This window comes from Euprymna scolopes, chromosome 8 (genome assembly GCF_053919585.1).
Source record: "Euprymna scolopes isolate OS-2025 chromosome 8, ASM5391958v1, whole genome shotgun sequence".
Classification (NCBI taxonomy): domain Eukaryota; kingdom Metazoa; phylum Mollusca; class Cephalopoda; order Sepiida; family Sepiolidae; genus Euprymna; species Euprymna scolopes.
This window is the reverse complement of record NC_136489.1, coordinates 145,960,024-145,974,642: the sequence shown is the minus strand read 5'-3', so window position 1 is coordinate 145,974,642 and position 14,619 is coordinate 145,960,024. Positions and strand designations below refer to the sequence as shown.

General features: G+C 35.3%; 1 protein-coding gene across 6 annotated transcripts in view; it reads left to right on the top strand.

Annotated features, from left to right (window-relative positions):
- Nucleotides 1-14,619, top strand: part of LOC145283817 (L-seryl-tRNA(Sec) kinase-like) — a 115,249-nt gene that overhangs the window by 77,805 nt on the left and 22,825 nt on the right. For all 6 annotated transcript variants that reach the window (XM_080132905.1, XM_080132906.1, XM_080132908.1 and 3 more), the window contains 2 exons: nt 3,475-3,724; nt 9,585-9,777. In XM_080132905.1, coding sequence (XP_079989031.1) covers nt 3,475-3,724; nt 9,585-9,777 — 443 coding nt within the window. The remainder of the gene's footprint in view (nt 1-3,474; nt 3,725-9,584; nt 9,778-14,619) is intronic.

The window sequence follows — 14,619 nt, the reverse complement described above, 5'->3', positions numbered from 1 at the left end:
TTGAATTATTCATTGGTTATAAGATCAGAAACTCACCACATAATCCAACTTGTTTCAGGAATATACCAAGGAGTTCCAGTGACATTGGTTGACACTAGGATACACTGTATACTCGCACTTACAAGTGTGCAATAAGTAATGCCCCTGACCCACTTCCCATAGCAGTAGAGCAACGAAACTTGGCACAGTTATTAGTCTTTCTCTACATAGGAACCACCCAGAGTTATGCATTTCTCCTATCGTTTGATGCAGCTCTAGAGATCGTTTTCGTAGAACACCCCAGGTTGGTCCTCCAACCACGACGTGACTTCAAAAATCAAGACTGCATCATCTGGGAAACGCTTTCCTTTCAAAAACAACTTCATGGCTGGGAAGAGGTGAAAGTAAGAGGGTGCAAGGGCAGGAGAGTAGGGAGGATGGGGAAAGATTTCATAAGCACACACTCGTGCTTCTGATCTGGCGACATGCGAGTTGTGGACCGGAGTGTTGTCCTGCAGGAGGAGGGTACCTTTGCTGATCTTGCCCCGCCTCTTGATTTTGATAGCTTCCCTTAATTTCCTCAAAAGTGAAGCATAATAGGCTCCTGTAATTGTGGTACCCTTTGCCAGGAAACCTGTCATCACTACTCCGTCCTGGTCCCAGAAGACTGTGAGCATGATCTTGCCAGCGGAGGGCTGCACCCTTGCCTTCTTTGGAGGTGGTGAGTCCAAGTGCTTCCACTGCATTGACTGGGCTTTGGTCTCTGGATCATAGTGATGGGCCCAGGTTTCATCCTGTGTAGCCAGTCTTTTGAAAAACTTTGACTCATCTTCTTGGCACATCTCCAAATTCATCTTTGAGCACTTGATGCGTTCTCGCTTCTGGAATGGTGTGAGAAACCTGGGAATCCATCTGGCAGACACCTTATGCATATGCAAATGGTCATGAATGATAGTTTCCACAGATCCTGTACTAATCTTGACATCTTGGATTATTTGGCAAATAGTAATGCGCCGATCTTCCAAAATCGCAACCTCAACTTGACAGACAGATGCCTCATCAATGGCAGAAGGGGGGGCGACCAGGTCTGGGAGCTGTTTCCACAGACTTCCGGCCATGTTTGAATTCACGATTCCAGCATTTTACAAGGTCATATGATGGGGCATTATCACCATAAGTTTCTTTCATTTCATCAAAAGTCTCCTGTGATGTGCGTCCTTTAAAATACAAAAACCGGATCACTGTTCGACATTCAACAGGCTCCATTTCACACCTGACTCAGTTCAAACACCTGTAAAACAGAAACCACAATTAGTTCAGAGCTGTAATTTGCCACATAATCCGTAGAGATATAAATCATTACACATGCAAAATTTCAGCTAGATCAGACAATTGGAAGTGGTTCAGGGGCACTACTTATTGCACGCCCCTCGTAGTGCAGTTTGAGTCACTGCTAGTTTAAGATTTAGTATCCAAAAACAATTATTTAGTAACATGAGTGATGCCTCCGTTCAGTCTCGAAAGACAAGGGATACCCCCTGTAGGGGCAGTTGCGCATGTAATTGTGAGACAAGGGTTGCACAATTACCACCACACCTCTCCTGAATCGACACTGTTTGGGTCCAGTGGCAAGAAGTCCAGGATGACTGGATACAATCCCGAGATAAGCAGAGAGCACTAACAGCACCTGGAAGTCCCAAATGGTCACCCATCTGGTACTGGCCAGGTTCATTGTTGCTTAACTTCAGTGATCTTACGGGAACTGGTGTGTCAAACGTGATTATGCCTTTTTAGTAACATGAAGAGCATTACAGTTGTCAGCCAAGTGAAGAGTCTATTGGCCATGTATATGCAGTGTGATGAGATATGGAAGTGACACCTAGCTAATAATGATTGCAGAGAGAGAAGTGATATGAGAATGATGTGGTGGATGTGTCATGTGACTCTTAAAGATAGTCTTAGATTTTAGCGGAAGATTAACTCTGGATGATATAAGGAGATATGTGCAGAACAGGAGACTTTGTTGGTTGAGTCATGTTGAAAGAATGAATGAGTATTTGGGTTAGATGTGCAACAGTTGATGCAGTGGCATGAGAATACTAAGAAAAACATGGGAGAAAGTGATAAGGGTGGATTTGAAAAAATGACAGATAAATAAAAACCTGGCCAGAGATAGGTTAGTTTATAAGTTAATTTCTAAATTTCTGGGAAAATGGTGGAATCCTTCTACCATGCCAGTAGATATCTCACTGCTGATGCAATTCTCTACCTATATAAAAGCCAGGTACGTTATTTCCATGGGAAATGCTTGTCTGAGCTCCAATTTCTGGTCCTCCCTCGCCAATCTTTCACAAAAAACAACCGTCAAGCTGAAACCACTGTCAGTAATTTTCCCCACTCTTTATCATAGATTCCATGAACAAAGCTTCTTTCTTAGAAGTGCATGCCTGTGGAACTCTCTTCTGTTTGCCTGTTTTCCACCTAACTGCAACTTGGATGTCTTCAAGTCCAACACAAACAAGTTCCTGATGAACTGCCCCCTTAAGTAAGGCATTTTATCAGATCTCCATTATTAGCAATTACTACAATATTATCCCATTGATTACTGTACATGCAATAACCCTTATCCCTGCGTGGCCTCCGGGCCTTGATAAGTGGTGACTTTCTTGTCAAAAAAAAAAAAAGGATGGAGTACTGTTGCCACATCTGGGCAGGAGCTGCTAGAAAGACCTTATCCTGCCAGAGTTCCCACAGAAAAGATGTTGCGAACCTGTCTCTGCTTTATTGTTATTTTCATGGCAAGTGCTCGTCTGAGCTCCAATCTATGCCCCCCCTCGCTAAACTTTCAATAAAACAACCGTCTAGCTGAAAACACTATCAATAATTTCCCCCACTCTTTATCTGTGCCTAAACCTAAACGTAGCTTCCATGAGTAAAGCTTCTTTCTTAGAACTGCACATGTGTGGAACTCTGTTCCGTTTTCCTGCTTTCCAGCTGACTACAATATGGTCGTCTTCAAGTCCTACATGAACAAGATTTTGATGAGTCTTAAGTAATCTAATTTACCAAATTTCCATTATTAATGATTACTACAATATTATCCCATTGACTACTGTACACTCATTAACCCTTATCCTCAAATGGCCTCTGGGTCCTGATAAGTCGTGACTCCTATGTAAAAAAAAAAAGAAAAAAGCCATTCAATACATATCAACATGTAAAAAACGGACAATAAAACGAATATGAACATGTTTAACAGGGATGGAATAATGAAAGAAAAACTCTGCAAAGAACAAATTGAGGCAACCGTTTTTCATTCCTTATTTTTATATATTAACTTTTGCAGGTTAATACAAGGTGGTCTAAAAGAAATGCTTTTAATTATTTTCTTTCAGATATTAAGAGTTGAATGCATTTTATTTTTTAATTCATTATAGGAAGAAAATATTGAAACTGACTTAATTTTACCAATAAATTTATAAACTTAAATTTCAGGGAAACCCAACATGGAAGAGATATAGAGAAGACATTATTAGTTGTATGGATTATATACTGAGCACAGATAAAGTGGAAGGAAAACCTGCAAATGTTTGCAATGAATTATGGGTAAATTTTCAGACCATCCTGGAATCATTTCAATATACCAAGAAAGAATGGCTAGAAGATTTTAATTATCTCTTTGTCATTGATGACAATATGTATTACCATGGTATGCGCTATGATTTTTACCAAATGGCCAGAAAATGTAAGTAAGAAAAAATTATCCCGTTTATAAATATTGTTTGTTTATCAATAATTAAAGATATTATCTTCGTTACCAATGTCTGAATCTGATACTCTATTAAACTGAATATATGTCAAAGTTTATTTTATCCAATCTATGTACAAATATAATGTTTTAGAAAATGTACATTTTCAGTGAGTATTTACTTACAAATATCTCAAACATCTGCAAAAAAACTTATCAGGAAGAAAATAATATTTGATCAAGCCTTGAACATCTTACATTGTTTATTAAAATTAAATTTTTTTTAAAGTTTTACAATCTATCCAAAAGCAACTCAAAACTTCCAATAAATATCAGGTGGGGGTTTGGTTTTTCGTTCCATATTGTTTTGTTTTTTTAATTCCAACTTATCAGACTTTCGGTTGTCGCCCCCCCCCCCACTGGAACTTGTATTGTCATGTAAATTTATTTTAAATAAAAAAATTTGTTGCTTGAAATAAGACAATGCTTCATATTGTATGATAATCCTATCACTTTTATTTTATGAACATAATCTCATCAATTAACTGAAAATAAAACTCACTGATTCTGTATTTTTGTTAACCAAGTGTTGCTTGTAAAATATACTTGGCTGAAAGCAGAAACTAAGTAACAGTGATAGTCAGTAAATATAGACTAAATCTATTGAAATAGTCGCATTTAATGCTACTAAGACAAAGCTCCTTGCCTTTAACAACTGGTCTTAATGCTGTTTCTTCTCAATATCAATGATTAGATCCAGAAAACATTATTAGATAGACTATTATCCTCATCTTTTTTAATTGTTGTTTCACAACGTTTTGGCCAACTATTCCTCCGGCATTCGTCAGGTGGTAACTTGGTTTACTTGGCCAAAACATGATGAGATGAAAACAACTATGGAAGGCAGTAATTGCTGAGGATGCAGTTAGGAGATTCGGAGTTCCTTTCCTGTTGTAGTTACCACCTGACGAAGGCCAGAGGAATAGTTGGCCGAAACGTCGATAATAGTCCGCAATAAATAAATTAATAAATAATACTCATCTCAATAATGAATTCCAATTAAGTGATCTCGAATGTTATCTCTGTCTCTAAGTGATTTCCATTTTAAAGTATTTATTTTTCCCTACCAGTGATGTCATTTTGCATGCATTTGCATGCATGTGCATCTGTGCTATATTATGCTAGTATATCAACCATTAGCCTCTCTCTTGGACAGTATAAAAAGAAATGTCTAACTTAATAGGCCACTGTCACATCGTTGCATCCCTGTGTTAGTTTTACAAGTACTTACACAGAATGTTTTTTGATGAATTTGTTACATGCAATGAAAAGACCCCCAACCACCCTAACCCACTGTAGCGATTCCTGGATGCCGGAAGATTTTCTACTCTGATAACTTCTTTTCTTCAGATTGCTTGACTTTGGAATTTCCTTCCTCTTCCCTGTTTCCTCGACTATACCAACATGCAGAAATTTAAATGTAATGTGAACAAACATTTTGCTGCTCAACTCTTCACCCAGGTTTATTATTAGTTTATAAATGTGTTAGGACAGCCTTTCTTTTTTAATTTCATTTTCAAAACAATTTGAGAAAACATTTTTCGAATTGTGAAACTCAAATGGAGAAATAAATTAATGTTTTATGCTTTAGAAAAGTTCTGGCAACTATTTTTAATTTTATTGCTGTCTCATCATCGTTTTTTGTGTTGTTTAAATATGTGCTATTAAGTCTGATTAGCTAATCCAACTGCATGTGCTTGTGGCAATTAGGAAAGCAACCATTATTTATGGATTATTTCTACACACATTTATGCTGCTAACACGAAAGTACACACTAGGGATTCATCGCAAATGCTATTAAAATATAATAAAACATTTAGATGATCGATTTTATTGTCTGTTTCATAAATCAGTTTGTGTGTAAAAGTCAAATTTCTTCTTTCTGGAGAAAATATGAACAAAAAAAGCTAAATCCTTATTTCTAGCAAAATAAAAAAAAAAAATGTAATGATTATATCCAGGAAAAGGCAATATCTCTTTGGATTGCAATTTTAAACATGATTTAAAACCAGGAATAGGGAGTCATCTAAAGAACTAACATGAAGAGAACGAGGAATTTTCTATGTTGTGTTGATTTCATTTCTCTGACTTTTTTGGTTGTTTCTCTGGAAATTCTTTTCTGTCTTTTTTTTTTATTAAAGTAACAATATTTTGATTGATGAGTATAGTGTTGAAGAATACAACTATTGCTATATTCTAGCTTTTATATTTTTTAGCAACCACCTGTTCAGGTAGATAATTTTCACACAGATGGTAACCATTTTGTGTGCTGTTATTGTGCATAACATACGCAGGTGTTGAAAGAAAAAATAGTAAAGAAGCAGTTGAATTTACATCCATACACATTTATTCTTAGGTAAAGTGTTTGTCAAAGACAATGGTGAAATAAGTCACAAAAACAGAATTTTATTCACATCATAATACACAAAGCAAAGAGCAGTAGGTATTGGTTCTAAAGAAGCAATATATTACTGCCTCAACACACAATGAGAAAAGAATTGTGTGAACAATGTAAGTAAACCTTACTTTATGTTGTGTGGATCTGAGAGTCTCTGCAACTACTATTATAAAGCTTAATCTAGAGACATGGCATGTGAGGATTTGAGAAGGCAAGCTTCTAAGAGGAGCAAAATAAATCTGCTTTGAAAAACAAATGGAAATAGAGGGAAAATCTTGTTATGAATTTTGCATGTTGCTGGAATGAGATTTCTTTCACATTTTGTTCTTATTCCACTTTATATTCAGGCCAAGGAACATAAATGCTGGACTTCCAGAAAAGGTGCTATCGACTATAACAATAAGTGGTTAAGTTTCTTATAGTTGTTAATAGAAATGGGCTTTGCCTTGATAACATTAAATGTGACCATCCATTTTTTGCCTCATTCTACTATCATATTATGATGGTGTGGTCAACCATTACTTAATTTAGTCAATGGTCATCCATATAAAAGAGTGAGACTTAAAAATTCACTTCCTCTTTTCTTCCTTTCCAGTCTCACTGTCATAGTAGCTAAATATCAAGCCCCCCCCCCTCATTTTTTGCTTTAATCCCCTGAAGCTACAATATCATTGTCGACTGTTCTTATTCTTTTCAGACTAGTTCTGTTAGGATGTCTTTGAGACAACTGGTTATTTGTTACTGTGTCAATACCAGTTATATATAATATAACTATACACATATTTTTAAGCCTATCTTTCACATGTATCAGAAAACTTTGACATGTGTGCAAAATGTCAATGTGTTATGTGTAAATTCAAATGAATCCTGTTTTTTTTTTATAAAGAAGGTTTTATTTTTTATGTCTTTTTTATGTTTAAAAACAATTAAGAAAATATTACTTATATTCGTTTAACATGATTTGTAACAATAAGAGATTACACTAAAATTATAAACTGTATATATTTTGCACATAATTTATTCTAAGTCTTATATTACAAAACTATTCTAAGTTTTATATTACAAAACTATTCTAAGTCTTATATTACAAAACTATTCTAAGTATTATATTACAAAACTGAAATGGCAAAAACACTAGAGGATGACCTCCAATCTGTAGTGGAATGGGGACATAAATGGATCATCACATTCAATGCTGTCAAGACCAAACTGGTTTCCTTCAATAACTACAAGAAACCTTCTCTGCCACCAATAGCAATGGCCAGTGACTCCCTGTCTGAGAGTACATCTTTCAAACTGCTTGGCCTAACGTTCACAGGAAACGCTGTAAAAAAGGTAGGCTCTCTCTACTGTGCTAGAAAACTACTGACACCTGAAAGTATCCTGTATCTCTATAAGGCCACCATTCGCCCATGTATGGAGTATTGTTGTCACATCTGGGCTGGTGCGTCTACTACTAGTCTCTCGCTCCTAGACAAGGTTAAAAAAAAGAGTCGCCAACCTGATAGGCCCTGAACTGGCATCTAAGCTTCAGCCCCTGTCCCATCGACGAAACGTTGCATCCCTCTGCTTGATCTACAAGTATTTTAATGGTGAATGCTCTGATGAACTGCAGACACTTATGCCCCCACGATGCAGACACCCTCGACAAACCCGACAGGCAGCTAAATCCCACCCCCACACAGTAGAGATCCCTAGATGTAAAAGGTCTTTCTACTCCAGTAGTTTCTTCCCCAGAACCGCTAAACTCTGGAATTCCATTCCAGGATCCTGCTTCCCTAACTGTACTGACATGCAGAAGTTCAAGTGCAACGTGAACCGACATCTTGCTGCCCAAATCCCTACATAGTGCCCCAGTAGTTGCTGACCCTGATAGTAGCCCCCTACACCTGAGTGGCAATGTGCCTTGTTTGGGGTGAAAATGTAATAAAAAAATTAAAAAAAAAAAAAAAAGTCTTATATTACAAAACTATTCTAAGTCTTATCTCACAAAACTATTCTAAGTCTTATATTACAAAACTATTCTAAGTATTATATTACAAAACTGAGCGTATGGAATCAAGAAAGGGACAAACGAAAAGGTTGAGTTTAAACTTTTATTTAAAGTTAGAATGATCGTGAAACGAACTGCTTAGTGTGTCAGGATATTCTGGCGGTGTTGAGACGTCGGTGGGAATGCTGATCGGGTGTTGATATGACTCAGCGATGATCTGGTGTTATTGTCAGGCTGGGGCGGGAGGGGGGGCGACGATGTCATGAATGTGGCTTATGTGTTCTGGTGTCTGGAATATGTATGCAGTGGCAGCGATGACAGGAATGTGGCTTAGTGTTCTGGTGTCTGGCATATGGGTGTGGTGGCATCGGTGAAAGAGGAGTAATCTTGAAAGCTGTTGTCCAATCGCACAAGGGGGTTGGGGGCGACAGCGGAAGAGGAATAATCTTAATAGCAGGTGTCGCTTATGGAGAGTTGATGATGGTGGCTGCTGCTATTGGCGGAACAAACCTCGCTGTCTGATAAGCTGTGGTGATATGGCGGAGGCGGTGAAAGAGGAGTAGCCTCCAAGGCTTGCTGTCCAGTCTCAAGAGTGAGATGGTGGCGGCAGTAGCACTGTAATTTTAATAGCTGTTATCGCTGGTGAGGGGTTAACGGCTGGTGGCTGGTGGCAGAGTGAGATTCACAGCTTGACACACTGGGCCGATTTGCCCGCTTGTCGAAAAAGCTGTCATTTTTATACTTGTGTTGTGAACATAGTTATAGACAAAGGTGGCTTTTATCACTGGTCGTTGTTTTCGCTTTTTATTTGTGTTTGTTTTTTGTGTTTTAATGTATTGTCGGGAGTCATTTGTTTGATGTTTGTATACATGTGTTATATCAATTTAAAGCTAAGAAAGTTGTGAATGTGTTTTAGTAGGTGTTGTAGTGTTTTATGAGATATAAATTATTATTTGTGTTTACATGCTGCCAGAGTTGCGTCTGCTGTGATGTTTGTGTTTTGTATTTTGATTTTTCTTTTGATGTATGGCTTCCTCTGGCGGTTTTCTTTGTTGAGGTGTGAGTTATTCTGTTGATGTGTGTACATAAAAAAAATGGGCTTTGATTTTGTCGTGTGTGTTTAGTGTGTTCGTTTATGTTGTATCAACGAAGGGGTTTGTCTTAGCGTCGCCATTATTGTCACCGTTTTTGCTCCTGCTGGTTTCTGGTTTATTCATGTAAATATGGAGGGATATGCGATATAATAGTATTAAACATCTTTTAAATAAAGTATGTAATGAGTTTACTATGCTCATATAAGCGTTTTATTTACCTAGAATTAATCCTGACATGTTTGATTTTCTTAAATTAAAATATCTCAATCAGAAACAAATATTAAAAAAAAAATTCTTGTCTTGTTTCCAAAGATGGCTGTGGATTTTGTGAGATTTACTTAAAGATAAATGTCCAGTGTGCCATTATCAGGAATCAGAATCGTTCATCACCAATCCCGGATCAAGTTATTGAGACTATGGCTGACAAACTTGAACCTCCTCGTCCAGATGATAAAACTTGGGAAACTAATTCGTTGATCATTGAATCAGAAACGGAACCAGATTTGTAAGTTTACATGCATACCTTTTATATTTGTTTACCATTTTTATTTTATTTCTAAATAGCAGGGGTGCATGGCATTGCCCGGGTGTTTGGCGGTGTAAAAGAAAAAAAAAGTTTTGGTAGGGAGGTAGGTTCGAACCCGAAGCCTTGAGGTAAAGTCGGAAAAGAAAGCCTGGTAACTTACCATGATGCTGTCCTCTGGTAACGAACTGAAAATGGTTGAAATTAAACAACTAAAAAAGCAGGTGCTGAAGTGAACGTCAACGTCTGCTTTTCTAGGTTCATAGAGAAATGAAATCACAGCGCGAATTTTGTAACATAAAAGTCACTCAAATAAACGATAGACACGACCTCGTTTTATAAATCGGAAATATTAATAATTTACAAATATTAATAATTTAGAAATATTAATAATTTAGAAATATTAATAATTTAGAAATATTAATAATTTACAAATATTAATAATTTACAAATATTAATAATTTACAAATATTAACAATTTAGAAATATTAATAATTTAGAAATATTAATAATTTAGAAATATTAACAATTTAGAAATATTAACAATTTAGAAATATTAACAATTTAGAAATATTAATAATTTAGAAATATTAATAATTTAGAAATATTAACAATTTAGAAATATTAACAATTTATGAATATCAATAATTTATAAATATCAATAATTTATAAATATCAATAATTTACAAATATCAATAATTTATAAATATCAATAATTTATAAATATCAATAATTTACAAATATTAATAATTTAGAAAGTATCTAAAAAGTTGTAAGAGTTAGTAACCCCCCCCCCCCGAGAAAAGCCTTTGTCGGACATTTAAAAAAAATATGCGCACACACACAAACACACAGACATTTTCACTTTTATATGATAGAAGACACTTTTGTTGTCAGTATATTATTTGCTGATACTTAATAAAATGTTAATCATTTGGATATTACTTTGTCTGCTGTTTCAAATTTTGGTGCTTCTTCATTATTAGAATAAAAATCAAAATTAAAAAATGAATTTTCATAAAAAAACAATTTTTTGTGTCAATTTCAATTGAAAGTAATGTTTTCTACTTAATTGTCATGTCACAGTTTATTGTATTACTATATTCTTTCTATAATATAAAAGGCAAAATGTGTGCATGTATTTGTATGTCTGCCAAACACTTTTGACACACGCGACCAACACTGACAAAATTGGTATCGTTTGGAAGTCAGTCTCTCGGGCGACAAATATCCCAAAATGGCCAAAAACATTAATTCTTTGACCATCAACTGAGCCGTTTTTTACAAGGAGGGGTCAGTTTTTGTCATCATTTTTGCAAAGTCATTATATGCCTTGCAATGAATAATCTTATTTCGAATGCCGGCGACGTCATATGTTGCAGTGGGTGCAGGGGCTAAGCAGTTGGCTTTTTTTCATCTTTTTCCTCTTTTGCATTGCAGGTTCGAGCCTGCCTGCCTGCCTACTACTTTTTTTTTCACACCTCTCTCCACCCGGGCTGCCTACTGCATCTAATTTTTTTTTTTTTTTTTTATGCCTGGGGCTTGCTCAATATTCTTACTATACCACCTCTCCACACCTGGGCAACGTCAGATACCCCTGCTATAAAACACACATTTTCATGATATACAAACCATTATCGGCCATATTTGTTTTGGACCTGAAATGTAAAACACAATAAGAGATTTGGAAATCTGTTTTCATTAGTAATTAATTTTCTACTTTATCGGTTTTTATAATTTTTCGATATGTTCTAATTTCAACCTAACAATTACCTAGATACCATTGGTTTTAATTGAAATTCAATATTTTGATTTTTGCTCTAATGATGAAACACCTAAGTTTGCCTACCACTACAGAATTCAACTCTTCTCAAACAGTAGCTTTAAATCTAAGTCATACAAAGTATAAATTTTACCATTGGCCGATACATTTTGCCTAATTTACATATAATCATTCTGCAGCCATAGCTTCCTCATCCACTGTACTCCCCAAATTCTATACCATACGCTAAAATCAATTTTTACAACAAAAGGTTTGAAATGATTTGAAATACCTAATTTTATCATCTAGAATTTCATACAAAACTGAACTGTTACATTCTCATCACGCTTCATTGAACATATAAAGTTATCGTCAAAGATTTTAAAAGTTGGACCTAAATAGTATTTATGTTGACATATCAAATTTTGATTTGATTAGCAAATTTTCATTCATTATTGTTGTACCATGTTATTGGCACAATAGTAATGTACTTTGCTACAGTTTATTTTTAAATGGTGTAGTCCCACCTCGACAACTGGTAATATGGAGACATTTTCATTTATAACTGAAAAATAAAAATCAGCAAGGGGAATAATTTTTAATTGAAAAATGTAAAAAGAACTGTCTCCCTTACAACTAAAAATTTATTTCTTTTTCTGTATAAATTGAAACAATGTGCAAACATAACAAAAAAAAATATATAATTTCATTGCATCCCAAGAGACACTGGATAGATAGAGCTATACATTAAAAATTATCTGCAAGTTTCAAATTGCACATTCATGTTTAAAACAAATAGCTACAACTACCAATTATGTTTTCCTGATAAAAATATGGTGATTCACTAGATAAAATCTTAATATTCCTGATCCCCACGATGCTTCCATTCAGTCTCGAAAGACAAAGGATACCCCTTGTAAGAGCAGCTGCGCATGTAATTATGTAGCAAGGGTTGCGTAATCTCCAACCACACCTCTCCTGAATTAGCACTGTTTGAGTTCAGTAGCAAGGATAAGTCCAGGATGACTGGAAACAATGCCGAGATAAGCGGAGAGCACATACAGCACCTGGAAGTCCCAAATGGTCGCCCATCTGGTACTGACCAGGCTCATCATTGCTTAACTTCAGTTTCTGTGAAACGTGATTATGCCATATTCCTGATTCCCAAAACTGTGATAATAGAATTTTGGTATGAAAGTTTGATCATATAGCAGCAAACACTGAATCTTTGATTTAGAAAAACTTATCTGGCAAGCAGATAAGTGTCACTAGATTGATATACCGAAAATTTCATTAAAATGAATTGTATAATTAAGCAAAATGATATTAACATCATCAATAAATGTAATTGTTTTAATGTTTTGAAAATATGATACTATTCAAGGTTATCATTACAAGAAAAAACAAACTTGGAAAAAAAATTATTAATGAATTCTTTTGTTATTTGGTGGAATTAATTTAGATATTAAGTGACAAAAAGACTCCTGTTACTGCTGATGTCGTAGTAGTAATAATAGTGATGATGATGATGGTAGTGGTGGAAAAGGTTAGATTATTCAGATGAGAACCTCTGAGAGGAAAATTTGAGGAAGTGTCAGTTTTTTTTTGTTTTTTTTTCATTTTTCAACTCATGTGAGAATAGAAAAATGAAAAATTCACAAAATGTCTGTCAACACCTTTTGACTAAAAATTAAACCATCACATAACCGGTTATTGTTGAAATAACAAAACTAACAATTACATACTGGTTATTATTAATATTATTAATAATCTATATAAATATAATTAAATATCTGTCTGTTCACTATAGACTATTAATTGGATTGCAAATAAAATTAGTATGAAAATAAGTTATGACTTATGAGGGAGTGTTATAGGGTATAAGTCAAACCTGGAGGTCAAGAAATGTCTAAGAAAATATTTTCTATAGAAGTGAGCGGCATGAAATAGTTTAAGTAGTATGCCATCTAAAGAACTAATCTTATATGAAGAGAAGTATATATATAATGACCTTAAATATATGGATAGGGATCAGAAACAACCCAGGTTTTCTGAAAACTTGAAGTTACATTCACACTCATACAAAGATGACGTGTAACAAGAAGATTAAATAAAGTCATTGTTTGTTTTTAATTTTGCCTATATATTTTGTTGGATTTTTACCCTCATATTCTATCATAAACACCCACACACACAAATATATATATATATTTGTCTTTACATAAGCAGTAGTTTGTTGCTACACAGTCATGAGCATGTTTCGGTCTACTAGTATTTACTAACTAGAGATCTCATCAGGCAACAACCCTTATTTTCGAAAACGGAATTCTAAATATATATATATTATTTCAGTTTAAGTTGCAGACACTAAGAAGGCCCGTTCCTGGAACTAATACTTTTTCTCTATATGAGATACACAAGGTGCGTTCAATAAGTTTGCAGACTTTTTTCATATGGACACTTTTATTGATAGTACACACATGAAACTCTAGTCCCCTTTGATGTAATCTCCTCTGGTTGCAATGTACTTGTTGTGCCATTCCAACAACTTCTGGAAGTCCTCTTGTGTGAGTGTGTCAGTGACCTTCGTCACAGCCCATTTCATCTTCTCAATTGTCTCATAATGACAGCCTACCTTTTTCCTTTGGCTTAGGGAATAACCAAAAGTCACAGGGAGCAAGGTCTGGACTATAGGGAGGGTGAGGAACTGCCTTGATGCTCATCTTGGTCAAATAGTCTATGACAAGGATGGAGTTGTGGACTGGTGCATCTTCCCTATCTCGTGAGTAATTGTGTGTAAAGTTCCAACACTGACATTCAATTGTGCACTTATTGTCTCTATAGATATACACCTGTCCTTATTTATGAAATTCTTTATTTGGCCAATCAATTTTGGTGTTCTGACTTCCTTACTCCTCCCCTACCTATCATCATTCCTCACAGACTCCTTGCCATCCTTGAATCTCTTATACACCTCAAAAACTGATGCTCAATTCATGCAAGATCGCCCAAGAGCAATCTGAAGCATTCCATACATTTCTGTGGTATTTTTTCCAAGTTTA